This window comes from Eretmochelys imbricata, chromosome 1 (genome assembly GCF_965152235.1).
Source record: "Eretmochelys imbricata isolate rEreImb1 chromosome 1, rEreImb1.hap1, whole genome shotgun sequence".
In the NCBI taxonomy this organism is placed as follows: domain Eukaryota; kingdom Metazoa; phylum Chordata; order Testudines; family Cheloniidae; genus Eretmochelys; species Eretmochelys imbricata.
In genome coordinates this window covers 113,767,137-113,790,311 of record NC_135572.1, presented here as the reverse complement: position 1 = coordinate 113,790,311, position 23,175 = coordinate 113,767,137, and the positions used below count along the sequence as shown (strand labels likewise).

The 23,175-nt window shown below is 43.3% G+C and overlaps 1 protein-coding gene across 1 annotated transcript in view; it reads left to right on the top strand.

Annotated features, from left to right (window-relative positions):
- Nucleotides 1–23,175, top strand: part of SH3RF3 (SH3 domain containing ring finger 3) — a 387,371-nt gene that overhangs the window by 268,659 nt on the left and 95,537 nt on the right. Inside the window, exon 3 of the mRNA XM_077807084.1 lies at nucleotides 9,458–9,553. Coding sequence (XP_077663210.1) covers nucleotides 9,458–9,553 — 96 coding nt within the window. The remainder of the gene's footprint in view (nucleotides 1–9,457; nucleotides 9,554–23,175) is intronic.

Here is a 23,175-nt window from a genome sequence, read left to right as displayed (position 1 = left end):
CCAACTTTCTACCCACCTTATAGTGCATTCATCCAGCCCATACTTCTTTAACTTGCTGACAAGAATACTGTGGGAGACCATGTTAAAAGCTTTGCTAAAGTCAAGAAACAATACATCCACTGCTTTCCCTTCATCCACAGAACCAGTAATCTCATCATAGAAGGTGATTAGATTAGTCAGGCATGACCTTCCCTTGGTGAATCCATGCTGACTGTTCCTGATCATTTTCCTTTCATGTAAGTGCTTCAGGATTGATTCTTTGAGGACCTGCTCCATGATTTTTCCGGGGACTGAGGTGAGGCTGACTGGCCTGTAGTTCCCAGGATCCTCCTTCTTCCCTTTTTTAAAGATGGGCACTACATTAGCCTTTTTCCAGTCATCCGGGACTTCACCTGTTCGCCACGAGTTTTCAAAGATAATGGCCAATGGCTCTGCAATCACAGCCGCCAATTCCTTTAGCACTCTCGGATGCAACTCGTCCGGCCCCATGGACTTGTGCACGTCCAGCTTTTCTAAATAGTCCCTAACCACCTCTTTCTCCACAGAGGGCTGGCCATCTATTCCCCATGTTGTGATGCCCAGCGCAGCAGTCTGGGAGCTGACCTTGTTTGTGAAGTTGCAGGAAGAAAGCCTCGTCCACCTCATCCCTCTGGTCTGGTGGTCTGTAGCAGAATCCCACAACGACATCACCCTTGTTGCTCACACTTCTAAACTTAATCCAGAGACTCTCAGGTTTTTCTGCAGTTTCATACTTGAGCTCTGAGCAGTCATACTGCTCTCTTACATACAATGCAATTCCCCCACCTTTTCTGCCCTTCCTGAACAGTTTATATCCATCCATGACAGTACTCCAGTCATGTGAGTTATCCCACCAAGTCTCTGTTATTCCAGTCACATCATAATTCCTTGACTGTGCCAGGACTTCCAGTTCTCCCTGCTTGTTTCCCAGGCTTCTTGCATTTGTGTACAGGCACTTGAGATAACTCACTGATCGTCCCTCTTTCTCAGTAGGAGGCAGGAGCCCTCCTCTCTCGCGCGCTCCTGCTCGTGATTCCTCCCAGTATCCCACGTCCCCACTTACCTCAGGGCTTTCATTTCTCCTTCCCCCAGTGAACCTAGTTTAAAGCCCTCCTCACTAGGTTAGCCAGCTTGCTTGCGAAGATGCTCTTCCCTCTCTTCGTTAGGTGGAGCCCGTCTCTGCCTAGCACTCCTCCTTCTTGGAACACCATCCCATGGTCAAAGAATCCAAAGCCTTCTCTCCGACACCACCTGCATAGCCATTCGTTGACTTCCACGATTCAAGGGTCTCTACCCAGGCCTTTTCCTTCCACAGGGAGGATGGACGAGAAGACCAGTTGCACCTCAAACTCCTTTATCCTTCTTCCCGGAGCCACGTAGTCTGCAGTGATCTGCTCAAGGTCATTCTTGGCAGTATCATTGGTGCCCACGTGGAGAAGCAGGAAGGGGTAGCAGTCCAAGGGCTTGATGAGTCTCGGCAGTCTCTCTGTCACATCGTGAATCCTAGCTCCTGGCAAGCAGCAGACTTCTCAGTTTTCCCGGTCAGGGCGGCAGATAGATGACTCAGTCCCCCTGAGGAGAGAGTCCCCGACCACCACCATCTGCCTCCTTCTCTTGGGAGTGGTGGTCGTGGAACCCCCAACCCTAGGACAGTGCATCTCATGCCTTCCAATCGGCGGAGTCTCCTTTGTTCCTTTCCCTCAGATGTATCATCTAGTCCACTCTCCGCATTAGTACCTGTGGAGAGAACATGAAAACGGTTACTTACCTGTATCTGCATTGCTGGTACATGGACTCTCCCCTTTCTTCTTCTGGAGGTCACATGCTGCCAAATTTCTTCACCGTCCTCCTGTCCCCACAGTGCAGCCTGCTCTGAATCTTCAGAACGTTGTGTCTGTAGAAGCATATCCTGACGTCTGTCCAGGAAATCTTCAGTTTCTCTTATGCAACTCAGGGTCAATACCTATTGCTCCAGACCTTGAACCTTCTCTTCCAATATGGAGACCAGCTTGCACTTTGTACAGACAAAGTCGCTTCTGTCCTGTGGAAGAAAGACAAACATGGCACATCCAGTGCAGGTCACAACAGCTGAACGCTCCCCATCCATATTACCTTTCTTCTATGAGCTTCCTCAGGAGTTGTAGTAACTACTCAGAGAAGCCGGCAAGATGTAAGCCTCAGTGGGCTCTCCCCTGTTAGCCTCTCTGCTGTTCGCTGCTCAGCTGGTTCACAGCTGACTGGCTTTTTATAAGAGTCAGGCCCACTCAAGGCTCACCTGGAACAAAGCACTCCCAATTCACACTTTTCGAACCAGCAATCCAGCACACGGTCAAACTGTCAAACTATCCCCACAACAGACACTCAGATACTCACCAACACAGCCTTCTTAATGCAGCCCTTAGCGTACCTCCTCTCAGGCAATCCCAGGCAAACTCCCTCTGTTAGCTTCTCTGCTGTTCGCTGCTCAGCTGGTTCGCAGCTGACTTAGCCTGGGCCCCATGAGCCTGAGTCAGCTGGAACAGGCCAGCCAGGCTGTCTAATTGCAGTGTAAACATATCCTTAGCAGCCAATGGGAATCCCTTAGAAGTCAAGACCTCATTTTGGAATGACGTTTGTGCCAAGCCTATCAGAAAGCTGCTGACTCATCTTCTGTCCACAGGATAACGCACTGATACTACACATGTGAGAAGTATAGGGTTTTTTTAAAAAGGCAAAATCTACAAGTAGAGCTGGTCAAAAAATTTCTAATAGAACATTTTTCCATCATAAAATGCCATTTCAATTAATGGGAATTATTCTGTGGGAACATGTCCATTTCAACTAAATTTTGTTTAAAAAAAATGAAATGTAGTGTTTTGATAAGATCCTTATTGGAATGAAATGTTTTTTTTTTCAGTTTGAGAGATCTTTTATATTTGTTACTTTATTTTGTATTATATTTGATATTGTATTTTAAAATCTATTTTATATTACATTTTTTCATATATTATACTTTTATATTATACCAGTTGCCAAAGCAATCATCAATTTTATATTATATTAATTGTGATACTATATTATGATTGTAAAATGTTTATTAAATGCTAATTTTAAAATATAAAACAATTAAAAAAGCCTAAATTGCTCACTTAATTTAGGTAACTTTATTAGCATGCAAATGGTCATTGCCTCTTCTACTAAAGCACTAAGGATCTTTTAGTTCCTTGTTCTGTTCTGTATACTTGATGCTCTATAAAACGTGATCTCTTGATGACTGCTTTAGTGCTCCTTATAAAATCTTCTCAGATAAATGAACAGGTCCTAGCCCCCTGTAATACACTTTCACATTCTTGAGTGTCCAGTGTCATTTACACATGCAATTTTTTCCTCCTGAATAAGTTTATAACTGCATTCTCAACCATCTTTTATCATGTTGCCATCTCCCTTTGTTCTTTTACTCTTTACCTGTAGCTGCTTTGTTTTGCCTAAGCAATTTCCTCTCTACCACTGTTTTATCCCTTAGCGTCTTCACCTTGTAATTATTTTTATGTCTTGTCTATTGTTCTCTCTGACAATGAATAATCTATTTTTCATCTAAGGATTTCACTCGTCTTTATTTCATCAGCTTTTTCAATGCTAATTTTAGCTTTCACCTTGCTGATGAAGCTTCCTGTTTAATCAGTTTTTAGAGCCTGTGTGGCTATCCTCTGTTCAATGGCATGAACACTGCCTTGCCATAGATAGGATTTTAGCGGACAAGGTGGGTGAGGCAACATCTTTTATTGGACCAACTTCTGACATTTGGAATTGTATATAGTGGTCAGAGGGTTATAGATGGCGAGACCTCTGGGGATGATGTTTCATTTCTTGTATTTGCTCAGGAAGCAGATGTCTGTTAAGTTTTGCTTCCTTTTTCAAGCTGTGGAGTTTCTATTTCAGGCGGCAAAATTCAATATCTTCCATTGTTGTATGCTTCAGTGTTGTTTTAGCCACCTCACTCCCAGGATATTAGAGAGAGACAAAGTGGGTGAGAAGTTGGTTCAATAAAATATATTACCTCACCGCCCTTGTCTCTCTAATATCCTGGGACCAATGTGGCTACAACAGTGCATAGATACGATTTTTCAGTCAGGGAATCTTAGCCTTGTTCTTCATTTCATCATTTGTGATTCTCTGTTTGCGTTCCAGAGATCCTGGATCTGATTCCGACCTCATTTACAGTGTTATCTTTCCATTTAAGTCAGTGGAGTCACATCAGTGCATGACTAGTGTAAACAAGATCAGAGTCAGACCCCATGTTTCTTACAAAAAAGATGTTTGTAACCATCAGACTCATTTACAGTGCCATGGGATGTTTAGAGTTAGGTTTCTCTAGTAAATGTAAACGGAGGAATAATCCTGTATTGGCAGGGAAGTGGACTTAGGGCTTGTCTTCACTACTGTGTTACACTGGCGCTGCTGAATCGATGCAGCTGCACCTAGATAGCGTGTCTGGAGAAGACATGCTATATTAACAGGAGAGCACTCTCCTGTCGAGGTCATTACTCCACTTCAACGAGAGGCAGAAGCTATGTCAGTGAGAGAGCGTCTCCCGTCGACATAGCGCGGTGTAGACACCGCTTTAAGTAGGTGTAACTTATGTTGTTCAGGGAAGTGGTTTTTTCACATCCCTAAGCAATGTAAGTTACATCGACTTTAGCAGTAGTGTAGACAAGCCTTTAGGCAAACCTAATACAGGTCTTTTCCATATCACTGCATTTTATTATTCTTTCATTGGACTTCATGACACTGTCAGTATCTGAAGCCAGAGAAACCAGATGCTGTTTTTCTTCTTTCCTCTTTGTGGTGGCACAGTCATAAAGTCTGTGGGTGTAGCTAAGGAGAACAAAGTAGGAGTATTTGGTTTCCTTCTCACTGACCCCTCCCAAATTTACAATGCCTGCTCCCCCCTCCTACTCTAACTAGGAAATACAATGAAATGAATGTATGTCTGTCTCTGATCTTTGTCAGTAACCCCCCTGTTAGAGTGGGTACCATGATGTCCCCTGTGACCTCCCCAGACACAGCTCTCCAGACTGCCCCACAATTAAAAGGACAAGAATAAATCAATTTTAATAATGTTTTATGTCTGGTCCAAATTATACCTGCTGTGGCATGGGTGTAAAAGGTGGGAAGAGATGACAAACCTGTCCTTCCCCATTGGGCTCACTGCATAATGACCAAACATAATGACCAGTTCTTTCATTCCCTGAGTGCATGGACTACTCTCCTCTAGCCACCTATAAGACCCCTCCCCCTTTTCTGTAAGGGTCAGCAGAGTTAACTGAGCACAGAGAAAGGAACATGCTGGACCAGTCTAACAGACGGTGCCTTTGGTGCATTCCCCATTGCGTATTGAGGTGCTCATGGAAGGATTCTGTTAGCAATTTATGCAGTAGCAGTTGTGTAGCTCTTTATAGGGCCCGGTGTCAACCTCACACTAGTTTTACACCAGTTTAACTCCATTGAGTTCAGAAGAGTTGCAGTTTATTTATACCAGTGTGAGATCAAATTCTAGCCCACAGAATCGCACAACATCTATTTAATTGTTTCTTGCACAGTATCTCAGGATCCAGTCTAGTACTGTTTTTATTTAACCTAGTTCCCCTCCACTCCCATACACACAGTCACATCAGGGCTAGGCTTTGTGCTACAAGCAACAAATCCAACAAGGAACCAGATTCCAATCTCAGTTAAACCTGGAGCCATCCACTTACTTTAGGAGAGTTACTTCAGATTTACACTGAGGTCAGAATTTAGTCCAAAGTTTCATTCCTGTGCTGGCTCACCCTCTGTATGTTCCCATGCCATTTTAAGAAAGTGCCCCAGGGCAAATATATTTTAAAACTATAAAGATAAAAGCCATTTCCTATGTTCTATTGTAGTGGGGTTTTTTTTTTTTTTAATTACAGTGGTCACTTTTATTATTTCTTTCATCTTCCCAGGTGCTCACTCCCAGCCCACAGCAGTGTTTAACAATTTCTGTGCCAATCTTACCAAGTGTTATCACTTTCAATACCGGTTCATTGCTACAGAGTGACATCCCAGCCCCTTAACATTTCAATTCAAGCAGCGTTTCCATTTCTGTGGTGCTGTCACTGTAGTATGTTGCTATTAGGACTTCCTTGCCAGCTGGCAAGTGTAGATGGTAGGCACAGCAGAGTAGTACGTTGTGCCATTCTGTCGTCACTGAAATCTCTGAAATCTTTCCAGTTGTCTAACTCTAATAGAGTTATCTCCATGAACAGCAAATTAATCTGCTTTGTATTAATGCATTAATAGCAGTAAGTGACTCTTAAATATCATGCCATGAATTGTGATTGTCATTGGTGACACAATTTTGTGTTATTTTCTCACAAAAGGGTTGATTTTTCAGCAAGCCAAATTGGTTTAAAATTATTTGTATTTGATTTTCATTTTGACAATGTTCATGAAATGGGACTGCAGGTCTTACAGTGCTGTAGACGAGGCTGTCAGGTAGTGACTAATACAGAGGCATTTAGCTGACAAAAAGAAAAGAAAAGAAAAAGAAAAGAAAAGAAGTCACTGTGGAAATTACAGTAGATTCAATCAGCTTTTGAAATAACAATTTTTAGACTGGTATTCGTTTGTGCTGCCTGGAAATCAATTTAGTGCATGTATAATAATAGAGTGCAGAAGATTGAATGGCACTCACAAGAGAGCTGTAGACTTTTTGCTGTTCATGGTCCTGTTGGGAACCTTTCTAGGTGTCAATGGGTAGCATTGTATTACAACCAATTTAAGGCAGCAAAATATTAGACATTGAAATCTTTGCCTGTTTAAAACATAAGAGGAATGCTGCTAGCTGTCAAATGCCATGAAACTTTCTGTAAATACAGAACTTTAACTGACACTTTAGGATTTGTTGCGATCCATGGAATTTCTTAATAGCATGCTCAAGGAAATACTGTGAGCTGATTTTCAAAGGTTGCACCATGCTTTCTTACAAAAATGGGCAGTATGAGTGCCATTGGATCCCAACATGTGCAATTACCTGATTTGCTCATACACACGCAGTTCTGCAGGTGGACCAACATGAGAGGGCCAGGGAAAGGGAGGCGGCTGTCCATCATTCCCCTGATGGTTGGGAGGAGACCCCAGCGTGGTCTAGTGGACACAGCCTCAGCCTGCCCCCCCCTTAAGGAGGGGACTAGTAGAGCCCGAGTGTGATTCCTGGAGTCAATCTGAGTGTGGAGTGCATCCAGGGGGATAAGAGGCAGTGCCCAATGGCCCAGCTGCCCCTGGAGGTCCAGGGCCGGTTCCACTGGATGTAGATAGGGGTAGTAGGGGGCCTGCCATACCCCATGGTGGTGGGAACCTACTGGGAACCCTCCCCAAGAGAAAAGGGAGGTTGGGGGAGGAAACCTAAAATGGAAAAGAGGGAACACCCTCAGAGAAAACGGGAGAGGGTCCTTCAGGTCAATAACCCTAGACAACAGGGGCAAGCCTGGGGAGGAACAGAGGAACAAAGGCAGGAGGACATATGCACCCCAGGGCCCGTCATGGAGCCGAAAGGCCCGACTGAACTCCCTGCATGGGGCCCCCAGAAGACCAGGTTCAGGACCCACTTGACAGGTCTGAGGAATGTGATGTCCAGGGGGGCACTGTGATTGACCCTGAACCTCTGGCGGGGGCAAAAGCAGAAAGGGAAGGGGGACACACCTGGGGGTGTAACTGGTGCGAGAACCTCTTGGTGGCGGCAGAGTTATGGGGCTGCCCAACCCCCACGCAATGTGGCTTCTGCAGATGGGGGATAGCAGAACCCCTCTAGGAGGACCCGGAGGATCATGGGAAAGATAGAGGAGGGCTCCCCTGGAGGACCCTGTCCAGAAGGGGGAGAAGAGGACACAGATGGGCGAACCTGGCGGTTGGAGAAGGGGAAGGTGTGTGATAGGGTGCTGAGCAGGAGGGCTGCAGAATCAGCCCCCTGCCACGCCAGCCTCATTTAAGCGAATAAAGTGGAGCTGGCTGGACAGAACCTTCCCTAATAGGGGAATGAGAGCCAGCTGCCAGCCCAATTAGCCCAGGGCTACATCAGAGGCTGGGAAGAAGGCAGAAAGGGGGTGGGACGAAGGAGAGCCAGGGCGGGCGGGCGGGCAGGCAGGCAAGAAAGAAAGAAAGAAAGAAAGAAAGAAAGAAAGAAAGAAAGTCCTTCCCTCCTGGGTTTAGACACAAGGAACCCAAAGCTGTGCACGCTGCCTGGTGAGAAAGTGGTGGGAGCACAAACTTGTAAATAAACGCATCAGTGGCTTCAGAACCCGAGGATCTCTGAGTGACTTTATCTGAGCCTAGCATAGGCAGGAGCCAGGAGAACCAGGTACGGTCTGCTACAGAGGTATAGTCACAACTGTTGATCCACACCTGCTGTATCAGCCCCTTGGGGCTCATGGGGCTTGGGGAACAATCTGCAGTCTGTTTTCATACATTTTGGAGGATCAGTGTGGTGGACAGCTGGTCCACAATGGATTATGTGTATGCAAATAAGGCTTTAAGCCACATTTATACACCCTCCATCTTGGACCAGCTGAGTTGTGCCCTGTGCTCCGTCTTCACCTGTGAAGATTTGGGCCAGTATGAGCATTTGGCAATGAAACATAGATTCAACCACACACAGTAGTCGCTGTTGATAACCACACTGTTACTACAGTTATTTCCTGTTCAGAGTATAGGGTAAAAGTGTTTTTATGCCTACAAGAGAGCAGTATGATTCAGCAAGTGCAGCATTGGACTGAGAGTCAGAAAACCTGGGTTCTAGTCCTTGTTCTGCTGCTGACTTGCTGCATGCCCTTGGGCAAGTCACTTAATGTCTGTGCCTCTGTCCACCCTTTGTCTTGTCTGTTTAGACTGTGAGCTCTTTGGAACAAAGACTGCCTCTCACTACGGGTGTGTCTACACTTGAAGCTGGAGATGTAGATCCCAGCTCAAGGAAACATACCTGTGCTAGCTCTGATTGAGTTGGCACTCAAAAAATTGAGCTGCCTCTAGTACATACCTATCCGAGATTCTAGGGTTGGACTCACGGAAGCTAGCTTCTCCCCCTGCTTGCACTGTCACTGCTACACTCACTTACAAGTGCACTAGGTTGATCAGAGTTAGCACAGTTATGTCTCTTCAAGATGGAATGTACACTTTCGGCTCGTAGTGTAAAGACACCCTTTGGGTTTGTGCAGTGCCTGGCACAATTATCTTAGTTGGGTCTTCTAGGTACTACTGTAATATAGATTACTGGCAAATGCTGACCTTTTTCATGCCAATCACTATACAGCATGCAGGCAGTTACAGGCTGAAGAAATCTTATGTATTAATTAGATAATGAATTTAGGGTTATCATAAAGCATTTTCCTCTTTCCATATAAAATCTAACTTTGTATTGTGTGTGGTTTTATCTCTCTGAATGTAGGATGAAATTTTGACTGTTATCAGACGAGTAGATGATAACTGGGCAGAAGGAATGCTGGGAGATAAAATTGGAATTTTCCCTATTCTCTATGTTGAGGTAAGCTCACAATTGTTTGTACATGCTTTCTTTCGTTTTTGTTGTTTGTTTAAACACATAGCAGGTCAGAATAACCTTGGAGTTCCTGAAAAGAGGACAAACAGTTTTGGAATGGCTGAGAAGAGAAACTGTTTATGGTGTTTTGATATAAGCCACCCAATGAATTTACTCTTATCCTGGTCAATTTAATTTAACCCAGATGATAGGATGTACGTCTGTGAATTGTCACTGGCTTCCAGTCAAGAGGCTTTAGTTTAATCTCAGTGATACATATGGAAAATAGGAGAGGGTAATCACAATACAAAGTTTACTATGCAGCCTGATTTGCAGTCAGCTTAGAAGAAGAAGGCGCTGATAACTGCGCTATACATCTCTCTGCATTCCATTTTCCATGACATTCCCTGTTTACATTCTCGGCCACCTTTTGCAGCCCTGTTTGTAATAAAGCAAGATAGAAACAACTGAAGTTAGGGTCAGCTGTGTTTTGAAAGCATAGCCCTTCACGGGCGACACTACAGATGTTCCCTGCTCCAGTGGGAGCTCTGGTAGCATGACCCTTTGCTCCCCTCTCAGGGGATGCACTAGGCCTGATCCTTAGCTGATGTAATTCAGAACAGCTCTGTTGATTTCAATGGCACTACAGTGATTTCTGCTAGGTGAGGATCTGGTCCCAGTGCTCCTGTGGAAAACCAGCCAGTCCAGTCACCTTTGGGGTGGTTAGCAGAGCTATCCAGCAGTCATTGTGCCTACAGGAGCACAAAGATTACAGACAATGCTAACTTTTGCATGGGTATCACAAGTGGGGAGGGGCATATATTGGTCAGGGGTTGGCAACAGTCTGGCTCTTAATTTGAAAATATTTCATACTGGCATGTTGGCTTGGCATCATTATCCCTTAGTATTGCCTGTATACAACCTGCAACCATGTTTTGGTTAAATGTGTTCCATATTTCAGTTGTACTTGAGGTTTCCCTCGGAGGATTCTAGCACTGTCTCAAGCATTTTTCTTAAGTAGTTTTCATTTCAAAATACCAGTTTGCATCTGTTTTCCTCCTCCACAGCTGATCAAAGGTATCGTGTGGTGCCGCAAGCTTCTGTGCATCACACACTTGAGTGACTTGCCTGTAGTATGCTCTGCTGCAACATGCACGGTTTATAAGCATCAGTAGCTTCATACTAATATATGGGCCTGATTCTGATCTCAGACTTATACTGGTGTAACTCTATTGACTTCAGTGGAGTTATTCTTCTTTTACGTACTGGGTTCAAAATCAGACCCATTGTGTGTAGCATTAATGTGTTGTCCCCCAGAAACTAGTTGTCCTCCACATTTCTGAGTTAATGACTTGAGACATAACAAAGATAACTAGTGCTGTGTCTGATTATTAACACCAACAATGATGAATTTTCAGCAAAGCATAAAAATCACATTCCGCACCTGATGAGAACAATAATATTAAAATGAGGATGTGTAGTAGCTGTTGAAAAATTGGCTGCTTGATGGAAGCTAATGCCTAATGATTCTCTCTGCTCAATGCGTAAGATCCAGTCAGTTTGTTATAATTGACTAGTACAATGGGCTTAGCCCAGCTCTCATCCTTCTCTTACCTGTCCCTCATCCCCTTTCTTGATTCCAATTATCTGTTACCCTAATCTTTGTTCTCTTGAGCTGCTCAAAGATGAGTGAGGGGCCAAGAGTGTGAGAAGCAGCCTAAAAAAGGAGATACTGCTCTTAAGTGGCAGCTAATGCCAGGCACCAGCAGAGGAGCTCAGTGGACAGGCCCCGGAGGTGTTGCTGTGCACAAGCAGCACGGCCATGCTTGGTCGTCTCTGAGCAGGGAGGTGCAGCCAGATTTACAGACACAAGGGGAAACAGTTGTTTTTTATAAATCTGACTAGGCAGCTGGGAAGGCCTCTCTCAATTAGAAACCTGGATGACATGGGCATGAGTGCTCTCAGTGTTGGTTTAGAACAGGGGTTCTCAAACTGGGGGTCAAGGCCCCTGAGCGGGTCATGAGGTTATTACATGGGGGGTCACGAGCTGTCAGCCTCCACCCCAAACCCCGCTTTGCCTCTAGCATTTATAATGGTGTAAAATATATAAAAAAGCAGTTTTAATTTATAAGGGGGGGTCGCACTCAGAGGCTTGCTATGTGAAAAGGGTCACCAGTACAAAAGTTTGAGAACCACTGGTTTAGAAGGCCTCAGTGAAATGGTCCTCCAGTGATGACATAAGTAAATTAGCATGTTGTGCCATATCTGCAGCTACTGATTCCAGTGGAAGTAGCAGTTGGAGGTACTTTACTCATGAGGAGATCTTGTTTTGAGTATGAAAAGAGCTTGTGCCACCACCAGAGTTTCACAAGTATGACTGATTCCAGATTCAAATATTATTTTGTTGATAAATGATCTAGTCCATTGCTTGACCACACTGGTTCATTATGAAATATACTCGAGACCAAATAACCCACATAGTCAGATTTATTGTTCTAAGCCAATAATAATATAGTACAGGAAAAGTTTTCAGTACAATACCAGTCTGTGGGAAGCAGTCTCATGCAGCAGGGTTACAAGTCACATTACACAGAAGGTATGCTGCCAGAGTTACACATTTCATCTGGTATTATAATTATATGATGATTTCGAAAGTCATACATCCTTTACACATCACTCAAATCCAACCCCTCAGTTTGTCCCAGTTCCTAACTTGTTGTTCTGTTCCTTCCTTACCTTTGTTTTGGATACTAGCATTTCAGGTACTGGTCCATGAAGGTATTTCCCTAGCTTGTACTAAGACATAGAACGAATGTATCTTGATTTTGACAAGTTTCCTATCTGCTTATGCCAAAGCTTACTTCAGCTAATGCAAGGCATTATGGGGTACTTAATATAAGAGAACAGGATTATATCAAAGATATAGGCCTGTCATAAATATAAAGGGAAGGGTAAACACCTTTTAAAAACCCTTTTACCTGTAAAGGGTTAAGAAGCTAGGATAACCTCGCTGGCACCTGACCAAAATGACCAATGAGGAGACAAGATACTTTCAAAGCTGGAGGGGGGAAGAAACAAAGGCTCTCTCTGTCTGGGTGATGCTTTTGCCAGGAACAGAAAGGAATGGAGTCTTAGAACTCAGTAAGTAATCTAGCTATATATGCGTTAGATTCCGTTTGTTTAAATGGCTGAGAAAATAAGCTGTGCTGAATGGAATGTATATTCCTGTTTTTGTGTCTTAAGGTTTTGCCTAGAGGGATTCTCTGTTTTGAATCTAATTACCCTGTAAGGTATTTACCATCCTGATTTTACAGAGATGATTCTTTTACTTTCTTCTATTAAAATTCTTCTTTTAAGAACCTGATTGCTTTTTCATTGTTCTTAAGATCCAAGGGTTTGGGTCTGTGTTCACCTATGCAAATTGGTGAGGATTTTTATCAAGCCTTCCCCAGGAAAGGGGGTGTAGGGTTTGGGGAGGATGTGGGGGGGGGGGGACGTTTGCAAGCGGGCTCTTTCCCAGTTATATATCTGTTAGACGCTTGGTGGTGGCAGCAATAAAGTCCAAGGGAAAAAGGAAAATAATTTGTACCTTGGGGAAGTTTTAACCTAAGCTGGTAAAAATAAGCTTAGGAGGTTTTCAGGCAGGTCCCCACATCTGTATCCTAGAGTTCAGAGTGGGAAAGGAACCTTGACAAGGCCTATCTAGCTTATATAACTGTATACACCTTGTAAAACACAAGCTTTAAAGGCAACTTCTATTCAAGTGTGGGAAATCAGTATTTCAAGATTTCCATAATGGATAAGGTCATTCAAAGCTTGTTTTGCCTTGCACATGTCATTGCTAATTTGAGTAATGTGCGGGGGGGGTTAATCTAGTGATGCTTTTCAATTTAAAGTAAGTGGATTCATATGCACATTAAAAACTGGTAGATAAGTTTCAACCTCATCCTGATATTGGGGCTACCTTAGGATAAATGACTTATTCTGAAAACTGGGATAGACATTATAGTGTCCCACTGTGCTGCTTACCTGAGGAAAACAGAAGTTTGGAGTAGTGACGATACAAGTGAGGTCTCCGTGTATAAATTTTATGTAATTAATTACCATACAGTATTGTCCATCTGTATTAAAGGTTACCCTTACTGCTGGTTGTCGCCATCTGGTAGGCTTCACTAGACAGGAGCAGCTAGTTCTCTGTTCCATTGTATTGGCCTGAACCATTGTGGCCACACATTGGATTGCAATGTCAAAAACATCGCTGGCACAACAAACCGTGGTTGATGCTCTTCAGGTTTGCATTGCTGCATGATACACCAGTAGTTGACATAGATCCAGTTTCACGTAGGTGCTGACTTCCAGATAACCTGCTGAATGGACAGTAACCAATTTGTCAAATACTGTTTGAGGAAATACTGGTAGTGATACCATAAAAGAAATGTATATGGATCTAGACATGAAGCAAGATTGTTTTGAATGATGTGCCTCCAAGGATGCGGTGACACTAATCCCAAAGCATGAATGATACTAAAAAGGAATTTGTTTGAGTCAACATAGTGCCAGTTAGCCATAGTTTTTGTTATATACTGAGGGCAATATCAGTTAGCTAACCATTCATCTTTAATAAATTCAGGCAATTTTCCTTTTCAGTGTTCCCAAATAAGTTGGTTATAGTAGTTAACACAACTCCCATAAGCAGTACAAATTTCTTCCTTAACTTTTTATTATTTGTTGTGATTAATTTATAAAGTTTTGCTTGAGTTTGAGTAAACAATTTCGCAATGTCATGCATATTGTAAGCAATGTACCGTTTCTCAAGAGCTAGGCCCTCAATGCCATAAATTATGGGTTTTGAAATTGTTTCCGCTACCTGATGCTCAAAATAGTTATTGAGTTTTTTATTTTCATTTTCATATTACCATTGTTCCAAATAGATATTCCAGATTCAAATAATCCTGAAATTTAACCAATAATCCTATTTGAAGTCTCCTAGTTCAAAAATTACCAGACTGCAAAATAGTCTTTTGCCCAGCCATTGAGTCTTGCTACCTGTGTATTAGCTCATAGAATATCAGGGTTGGAAGGGACCTCAGGAGATCATCTAGTCCAACCCCCCTGCTCAAAGCAGGACCAATCCCCAACAAAATCATCCCAGCCAGGGCTTTGTCAAGCCTGACCTTGAAAACCTCTAAGGAAGGAGATTCCACCACCTCCCTAGGTAACCCATTCCAGTGCTTCACCACCCTCCTAGTGAAAGTTTTTCCTAACATCCAACCTAAACCTCCCCACTGCAACTTGAGATCATTAGTCCTTGTTCTGTCATCTGGTACCACTGAGAACAGTCTAGATCCATCCTCTTTGGAACCCCCCTTCAGGTAGTTGAACGGGGGATTACAAAGAGGAGCTCCTTCTCCTTGAAGCATTGTGGCTTCACAATACTGTCTCTTTGTTTGTTATATTGGCACAAGGGTGTTAGAGCTGTGCTGGCATGTGTAAGATTGAGGAGACGGAAGAACACAGCATGTCCTGATAGATTTAAACCTGTAGTAATGAGAAATTGAGACAGTAGGGACACCCAGTAATTGGAAGGGCCGATCCCACCAGCATACTCAAGAAGTAAACACTCAAAGCGAGAGTTGTTAAGCAAAAATTCTGACTGCAGTAACAATGCTAGATTTTGAACACCAAAGATGCAGTGTCTCTGATAAAAGAAGCTCATGAATCAGTGATTGAGCTGTATAATTATGGTCCTTATTGCAATAACTGTAACATAGCTATACCGTATTGCAAATCAGCAAATTGCAATTGATAACATGTGAGCCCATTATTGCAATGTGTTTTATTGCATTAGGGGCACTAAATGCTGCGATTAAACAATATAAGGAATCTTTAAAATTAATTCCTTAAGGTATCGAAGCAAAGCAGAGTCTAGAGTAACTGGTATCTTGTCCAATTATTTGTAGTCAAAAGGATAATAGAAAGGGGGGCTAACATTTGGAGAGTTGAGGGTAGTCAGAGCTCCACAATATAGGTCCAGAGTACGCTGCGAACACACAACCCAGAGAAAAAATATCTTGTGAGTAAATGTCTGAAAGAAGCTTGGATCAGAAGAATAAATTGAAGAAAATGTACCCAAATAATCAGACAGCACATTCATTAAATATAACATTTGTTTGAGAAAACGATTTTTCCTTATGAAATTACCTTTGCAGAGACCCACTTTCAATTGTCTTGTGATGTGCTTCTTGATCTTTAACCATTGTAAAGCAGTTTAACCTATTCAGAGCTGCACGTACACATTAGCCAATGTTCCAACCATGGTCATAAAACACTGCTCTGCAAGCATCCCATGGTTCCTGTCTTTGTGCCAGCCTTTGTCTTAGACTGCACACCAAGTTACTTTACCGAAATCCCTGTAGTTAGTTTATTTGTAGAATATATTTTTTTTCTATTAAAAATAAATAAATAAAAAGCTGTGTTCAGTTACTTTTAGTACTTAGCATCCAGTCATGGCAGATCCAAAGAACCACTTAGCTCTTCATACAAGAACAAAATCTTTTCTCATAGACTAGCATGTGAATGCTTTAAATCAGGGGTTCGGAAACATTTTCCTGAGATGGACCACATCCTAATAATGAGACTTCCTTGTGGACCATCTTGTCTTCCATATGACACCTTTCAGTCCAACATTTCTATGTTTTTGTGATTCAACTGAGTAGACCACCACCAGTCCCATTTCCAAACTGTTCAGTATCTCTGTACAAAATGACAGCCATAGCAATTACATGCATAAGAACTTAATATTCAGAAAATGTGTGTGTATTTTTAGGTGTGATAAGTATTTTGGCCTTTTCCACAAAAAATGAATTCCATTACATTTCTGTACTGCATTTAATCTCTCCTTCCCATCTGTTTTGTTCCCCTCTCCACCTGTATCACAGGGATGACAAGTTAGGGCCCTAAACATCAATTTGTCCTTGATTTTTTGACCCTTCAGATATGTGGTCTGCATGACAGCAATTTCTGCTCCATCAAAGAGGAGAGTAAGAGAATTGAGACACAACAACAGTAGATAAGAAGCCACAATCTCTTGGCTTCTTAAAAAGCAACAATGCATCTCCATCCTTTGAGTTTCTATCTAAGGTAGTGGAACCTGAATTTCACCTTAGCTAACCATCTCTCTTTTATTCTTTTCCCCAAAGCCTTGTAACATGCTAGATGTAAAAAGAGCTTTAATTAATGACTTCAAGATGCCCTAAGAACAAACCTTTCTGGGAAGCACCCTTTTTGCTTATGGCCTTTGAAGGAAAGTCCAAGGAAAGCAATCTCTCTGCAGAGAGCATCCAAATGGATAAAATGCTTCAGCCAAGCCTTGCTAATGTTGTTTAATGTTAATAAAAAGTAAAGTTTTTGAAAGGTAGAAAATGTGCCCATTCAGAAAAACTGCCTTTATTAAAATCCATAAAACCAATTCAGCCCTGGTGTAAGTAAGTGCAACTTCATTGACTTACGGGAGTTACATCCTTTTATACCTGAAGTGAATTTTGCCTTTTCCTTCTCATTTCTTGTGTAAGATTTTTACTTTACTTTTGTCCAGCTACATTGCTCGTTTTTCTTTTAGGTCGAATAGATTTTCTTTGTTCTCATTCTATGGAATATTCCATCAGCATACTTCTGAAAAACAGGTTACCATGCAGGTGCATTGTGACGGAATAGTTAATGTGAACGAAAGGCACAGCAAAACATACTGAAGATGCATTGCTGACTACAAGAAGGGTTTTGGTGGGAATCAGTACTCCTGCTTGTCTCCTCAGAGTATGAAACAATGCAAGGATAAAAACCCTTTGATTTAAGGTAACAGGTTCTTTTAATAATGACTCTCATACAAAAATAAATCAGTTAAATAACATTAGCACAAAGGTGCCAATCATCAAAAACTGGAATATTTGCAATCAAAGGAGAAACAGACTAAAAATCCAAGTACAGTGGGATGCAGTAGGAAGAAATCAGATTGGTGCCTTGTTTTGCCTGATTATTGCAGGTTCATAGAACATTTCCATCTTAACTGTGCATTGTCTTCATGGTTTTTGTCCATTTTCTGTCTGTCTTTGTTTTATATAATGTACATGCTGGGTGCCAAGTTTTTGTTTTATTTTTAAAATGTTGCTAAAAAAACTCACTGTACCACTACAGCTGAGACCAGTACAACTGAAACATTATTCCCTCACCTCTAGGAATGACGCATAACAACCTCAGTTAAGAATGATGATCTGCATTAAGAACCATGTACTTGTAACTGATCTCTTCTCTTTATTTTATTTACTGTGCAAATCAAAATAAAAAGACACATATTACAGACTCTTGGCACCCTAGAAGTCTATTATAAACACAGTCCATAACAGAGCAGCCAAACCCACTGTAACATTAGGAATTGGGTAATATCCCTTTAAGTAGTTTTTGAGCCCTCTAGTGGCTTTCACTGTCTTTTGAGTCAGAATCCTTCCAAAGCCTCAACATGTGTATGTGTGGGGCTTGCGTGTTATATGTGCTTAGTAAATACAGTAATATGAGCCCCACTGTGCCTGTCGTTCCTTCATATTATATAAATGTTATGTAAAGAGCAAACGAGATCACATTCACTCAGCACAATGGCCATTCCACAAAAGAATCCCCCCCACCTTAATGTCAGAAACTTAATGTGTTAGTACAGTTTGTGGTATTGTAAGTTTCCACCAATGCCTACAAGCAAAATAAAAAGTCATAACACTTATTAAAAAAGTTTACATCTGAAACTAATGTGACTATAAGGGAAAACAAACTGCCATAGTTAATCTCCTTTCCAATTGCTGTATATTGCAATTCCATATTATATTAGCTGTCACTAATAAAGCATTAGCACTGCTTAGATCACATGCTAATGTACAGGAAGTCTAGGCAGACTTGGGTACAGTACATCCATTTTGTCTACTAAATTCCTTCCTCGAGTCATGGCTAGTGAATTTATAGTTTTACAGGGAATGTGGCGATAGACCAGTGAAAATTTCTTCATCTGGAATCAGTATTCAGAGAAATCACCCGGCTTCTGATCTCTGGATTCCAGTGAGAGGGGCAGCATCAGCTCAGAGGCCTGCCATGGTGGCTGAGGGAATTTCTTAAGAGAAAATTGAGGTTCATATACTCCTACAATATTTGGAGTGAAAAAAATACCTGAGGCCAAACATCTAACCCTTTGGTTTTGTACTTACTGAAGGGACCCCTAAAAGTATTTTATTTACTGTTAGCTTTTGCCATTAAAATAGGTTTTGAAACACTTCAGTCTTTTCAGCAACTTCACAGGTTTTGGGGTGATAGGCTTTGGGATCCTAAGATATATTTCTATGTGCCATTTTCCATTCAGCAATGTACCCAACTCCATGGGGGTTTGAAGTAGATCTAGAGCATGTAATCATTATTCTGGTCTCTATCTAGAGGAGTTACATTGTAGGGGGCCTCTGTCTTAGCCATTGATCACCTCTGACAGCCAGGTTCTGAAGATTGTTCCAGCAGTTCAAGAGTGTGCATTTATTTTTAAATATCTCACAATTGTCCATTTTGAACCAGTGCCTGAAGAAATCTGCATCAAGAGCAACAAATATTTAATTTGCATAGTACTCAATTAAAAATAAAAACCTACAAGATTTTTATTTTTTACATAGACATTTTGCTATTTTTCTTTTATTACTGTTGTTGCTGTAAATTGTGTATCTTAATTAGTTTCACTTATTGAACTTGCCTTTTTGTGCCCAGGTATTTCTCTAGCTCTATAAACTCCAAGAGTGGAAATCAATATAGCAAAATTTAGCAAAGTTAATTACTTACCTATAAAAAAGTGAATTACTTACCTATAAAACGGTGGTCCTCAGAAGCTAGCATGCTGCATAGATTCACATCCTGCCACCCACCAAGAGTTACGATAGGTTGGCTAGGCTTATGCCTTTTATCAAACAAGGAGCAAAGGCTGAATGCTCTGGTGAAGCGCAGGAACTGCTTCCCCCCAGTTGCTTCAGATAATAGAAGTTTCTAGAACTTTAGAGCACTCTCTGTGCAATGCACAAGAGGCAAGAAGGCCCAAGAGTACAGACCTGTGCTGAAAGCTATTTTCAAACAAAAAACGATTTTGGTGAAGTTGTTGTTTTGTTTTTTCAGGCTAAAAAACTAATTAATTGCACCATAAATGTTGCTTTAAACAAGCCTCAACTCAAAGTATATTTTTAGGTATTGGTGTTGAAGTTAGCAAGACAAGAGAAGGACTAGATCTAACAAATTAACAAAAAGAAAAGGTTGGTACCTATTCGGGAATTTCACTTTCCTCCAGTTTGCCTGTCAGTGAGCAAGGGATTCTTGAAAATTCACCCATTTTATTTTTAGTCTGTCTAATAAAAGGATTCTCATCCAAATTCATGGTTTTTATTTGCTTTTTAAATCCCTTGACAACTGGATTAACCCAATGTCAGTTGTATATCCTGTGCCACCATTTGCTCTTGTGAAAATATCTAGAAGGCGCTGTCAAAGCCTCATGTTCTGTGCAACAGATTAGATTTAAATAATGAGGCAGGGAACCCAGAATTAAGTGGTAAGCCACCTCCTCCCTTACTGTCGTCCCTCAATTTATTATTTATTTTAATGTATTAATTTGTGTTGCAAGGATGCTAAGCACTGTATAAACAAGATTAATGACATAAGCCTCAATGTAAGCAAAGTTGCAGAGGTTTCCTGTTATAAATCTGACTTTGTCCCATGTTGACAGAACTGAACTGCTTCAACAGGAAATGTCATGAGAATGATTTTCATTTATAATAGAATAGTTCCGGAGGTTTGGGACAAATCTGGAAAGGCATGTGTGTGACATCACAGGTCAGACATTGTGGTGGATTTTGCTCTGGCTTGGGAAAGAGCATGCTGGGCAGCCTAAACTCCTGAGTTATTTTATCCTTTCTCACAAGGAGAGCTGTCCCTGCAAGGCAAGGAGTAGCTCCCACAGTGTAAACCTTGCCTGCCAGCAGAGGGGAAAGTGAGTGAGATTTGAGCCAAGGCAGCCTGTTTCCAGCTGGGGCACATTCTGTGCTACCCCTTCTCCAATCTCTGACACCACAGCAACAGAATACATATTTGGGGGCGGGATGCCTAACTCAGTAGGTGGGCCTGAGTGTCTGCTCTCTGAGGGGAGGAGCAGCGGCACTGCTGTCTGTTCTGTTCATTCACCCAGTCTGTCTGGGATTTTGGGGCAGTTACTTGTCCTCAACCCACCCCTCGTCTGTTTGTCATGGGAGGGAAACACTGTGGTCGACTAATGCGGGATATGTGTGTGGCATGTGTGTAGTCCTTTCCCCAAAGGTCTGGATTAGTGGGGAGTCTTGGGCAGGGAAAGGTGCAGGATGCTTCTAGGAGCCCATGATGCTGTGTTCTCCTGCTCCACACCTGCTGAGGAGCTTCTCTTACATAGCTGAGCTACATGCTCCAGCTGCCCCTGGCGTGCTGTCTCTTTCTGTGTCATCTAGGCATAGGAGCCAACTCCGGGGGTGCTCCAGGGCTCAAGCACCCATGGAAAAAAAATAGTGGATGCTCAGCACCCATTAGCCAGAGCTGTTCGGCCGTGCTACCAATCAGTTGTTTGGTGACTGGGGGAGGCGCTTGGGGGAGGGTGGAGAGCAGCGAGTGGTGGGCAGGAGCCTTGGGGGAGGGGTTGGAGCAGAGATGGGAAGAAGCGGAGTGAGGGTGGGGCCTTGAGGGAAGGGGCAAAGCTGGGGTGGAGCACTCCCCGGGGAAAAATAAAAGTCAGTGCCTATGCATCTAGGGATCCCGCATGGCAATAGCCAGGCTCTGGAGGAAGGAGGGATTTAAAAAAAGAATTGTAGAAGCAAAGGTTAGGGCAAAAGGTAGTACTGCTGCACTCTAGGGATAGGACTCGCTTTCTGTGTCTAGAATGGTGTCTGGTACTAGGGTTGCCAGGTGTCCGGTTTTTGACCAGAACGCCCGGTCAAAAAGGGACCCTGGCGGTTCCAGTCAGCACTGCTGACCAGGCCGTTAAAAGTTCGGTAAGCAGCGCAGCGGGGCTACGAGAGGCTCCCTCCCTGCGGTGGCTCTGCGCAGCTCCCAGAAGCAGTGGCATGTCCCCACTCCAGCTCCTAGGTGTAGGGGCAGTCAGGGGGCTCAGCACACTGCCCCTGCCCCAAGCGCCGACTCTTCAGCTCCCAATTGGCCAGGAACCGCAGCCAAAGGGAGCTGCAGGGTGACACCTGTGGACGGGACAGCGCACTGAGCCACCTGGCCACATCTCCACACAGGAGCCGGAGGGGGGACATGCCGCTGCTTCTGGGAGTTGCTTGAGGTAAGCACCACCCAGGGCCTGCATGCCTCACCCTCTGAACCCCTCCATCCCAGCCCAGAGCACCTTTCTGCACCTGAAATCCCTCATCCCCAGCCCCACCCAGAGTCTGCACCCCCAGGCGGAGCCCTCACACCCCCCACACTCCAACCGCCTACCCCAGCCTAGAGCCCCCTCCCACACCCTGAACCCCTCTGCTCCATCCCCCAGCCCAGAACCCCGGTCCTGCATCCTAACCCCTCATACCTGCCCCCCCCAAAGACTGCACCCCTTCCTGCATCCCAACCCACTGCCTCAGCCCAGTGAAAATGAGCAAGTGAGTGAGGGTGGGGTGAGCGAGCGACAGAGGGAGGGGGGATGGAGTGAGAGGGGGTGGGGCCTCTGAGAAGGGGTGTGGCAGGGGCGGGTCCTCAGAGGATGGGTGCAGCAAGGGTGTTCGGTTTTGTGTGAGTAGAAAGTTGTCAGCCCTATCTGATCCATATGCCCCTTGCCTGTTGTTTCTGTGCACTGAGATGGAATGGTTAGGCGTGTGACTATTGCCCTTTTGTTGCTGGCCCATACAGAGGTAGAAGTTCTGCTTTCGCTCAGGTAGTAGAGATAACACCTTTGGGCTTCACAGATCCTCCGGTCTGTCTCTACCCGGCCACACAGCTAAAATTCTCATCCAGGCTCTCATCATCTCACATCTTGATTACAGTAACATCATTTTCTCTGGCCTTGACAAATGCAGTCCTGCCCGAGTCGTATCCATTCAGAATGCTGCTGCAACAGTAGTTTTCCTAGCCCATTGCTTTGACCCCTCTCTTTGAATCCTTCCACAGGCTCGTCCCTTTCTATCATATCAAACATAAGCTGCTTTCTTCATTTTCCAGGCCCTTGCTGACCTATCCCCACCCTACCTATTATCTCTTATTCACTATCAAGGTGTTGACTCCCATCTCCAGCTGGCCCGTGGTGCCAGTCTCCGTCACGCACTTGTTAAATTTTCAAACAGGCTCCTTTCGTGCTTTCTCCCACGCGGCCCCTCATGTTAGTGATGAGCTCCCAATAAACATGTGCAAAGACATTTCATTATCCTCCTTTAAATCCCTTCTTAACAGCCTGCTCTTCTGTGATGCCCGCAATAAACTTAACAACATTTAGACTGTAGATGGGCAGAGACTACTGCCTATAATGCTGATGTGTATTTTGTCGTTGTTTCCTTGCAGTCCTGCATTGGCCTGTCTGTATCCATCCATTGTCTCTTCTTGTATAGTTAGATGGTGAA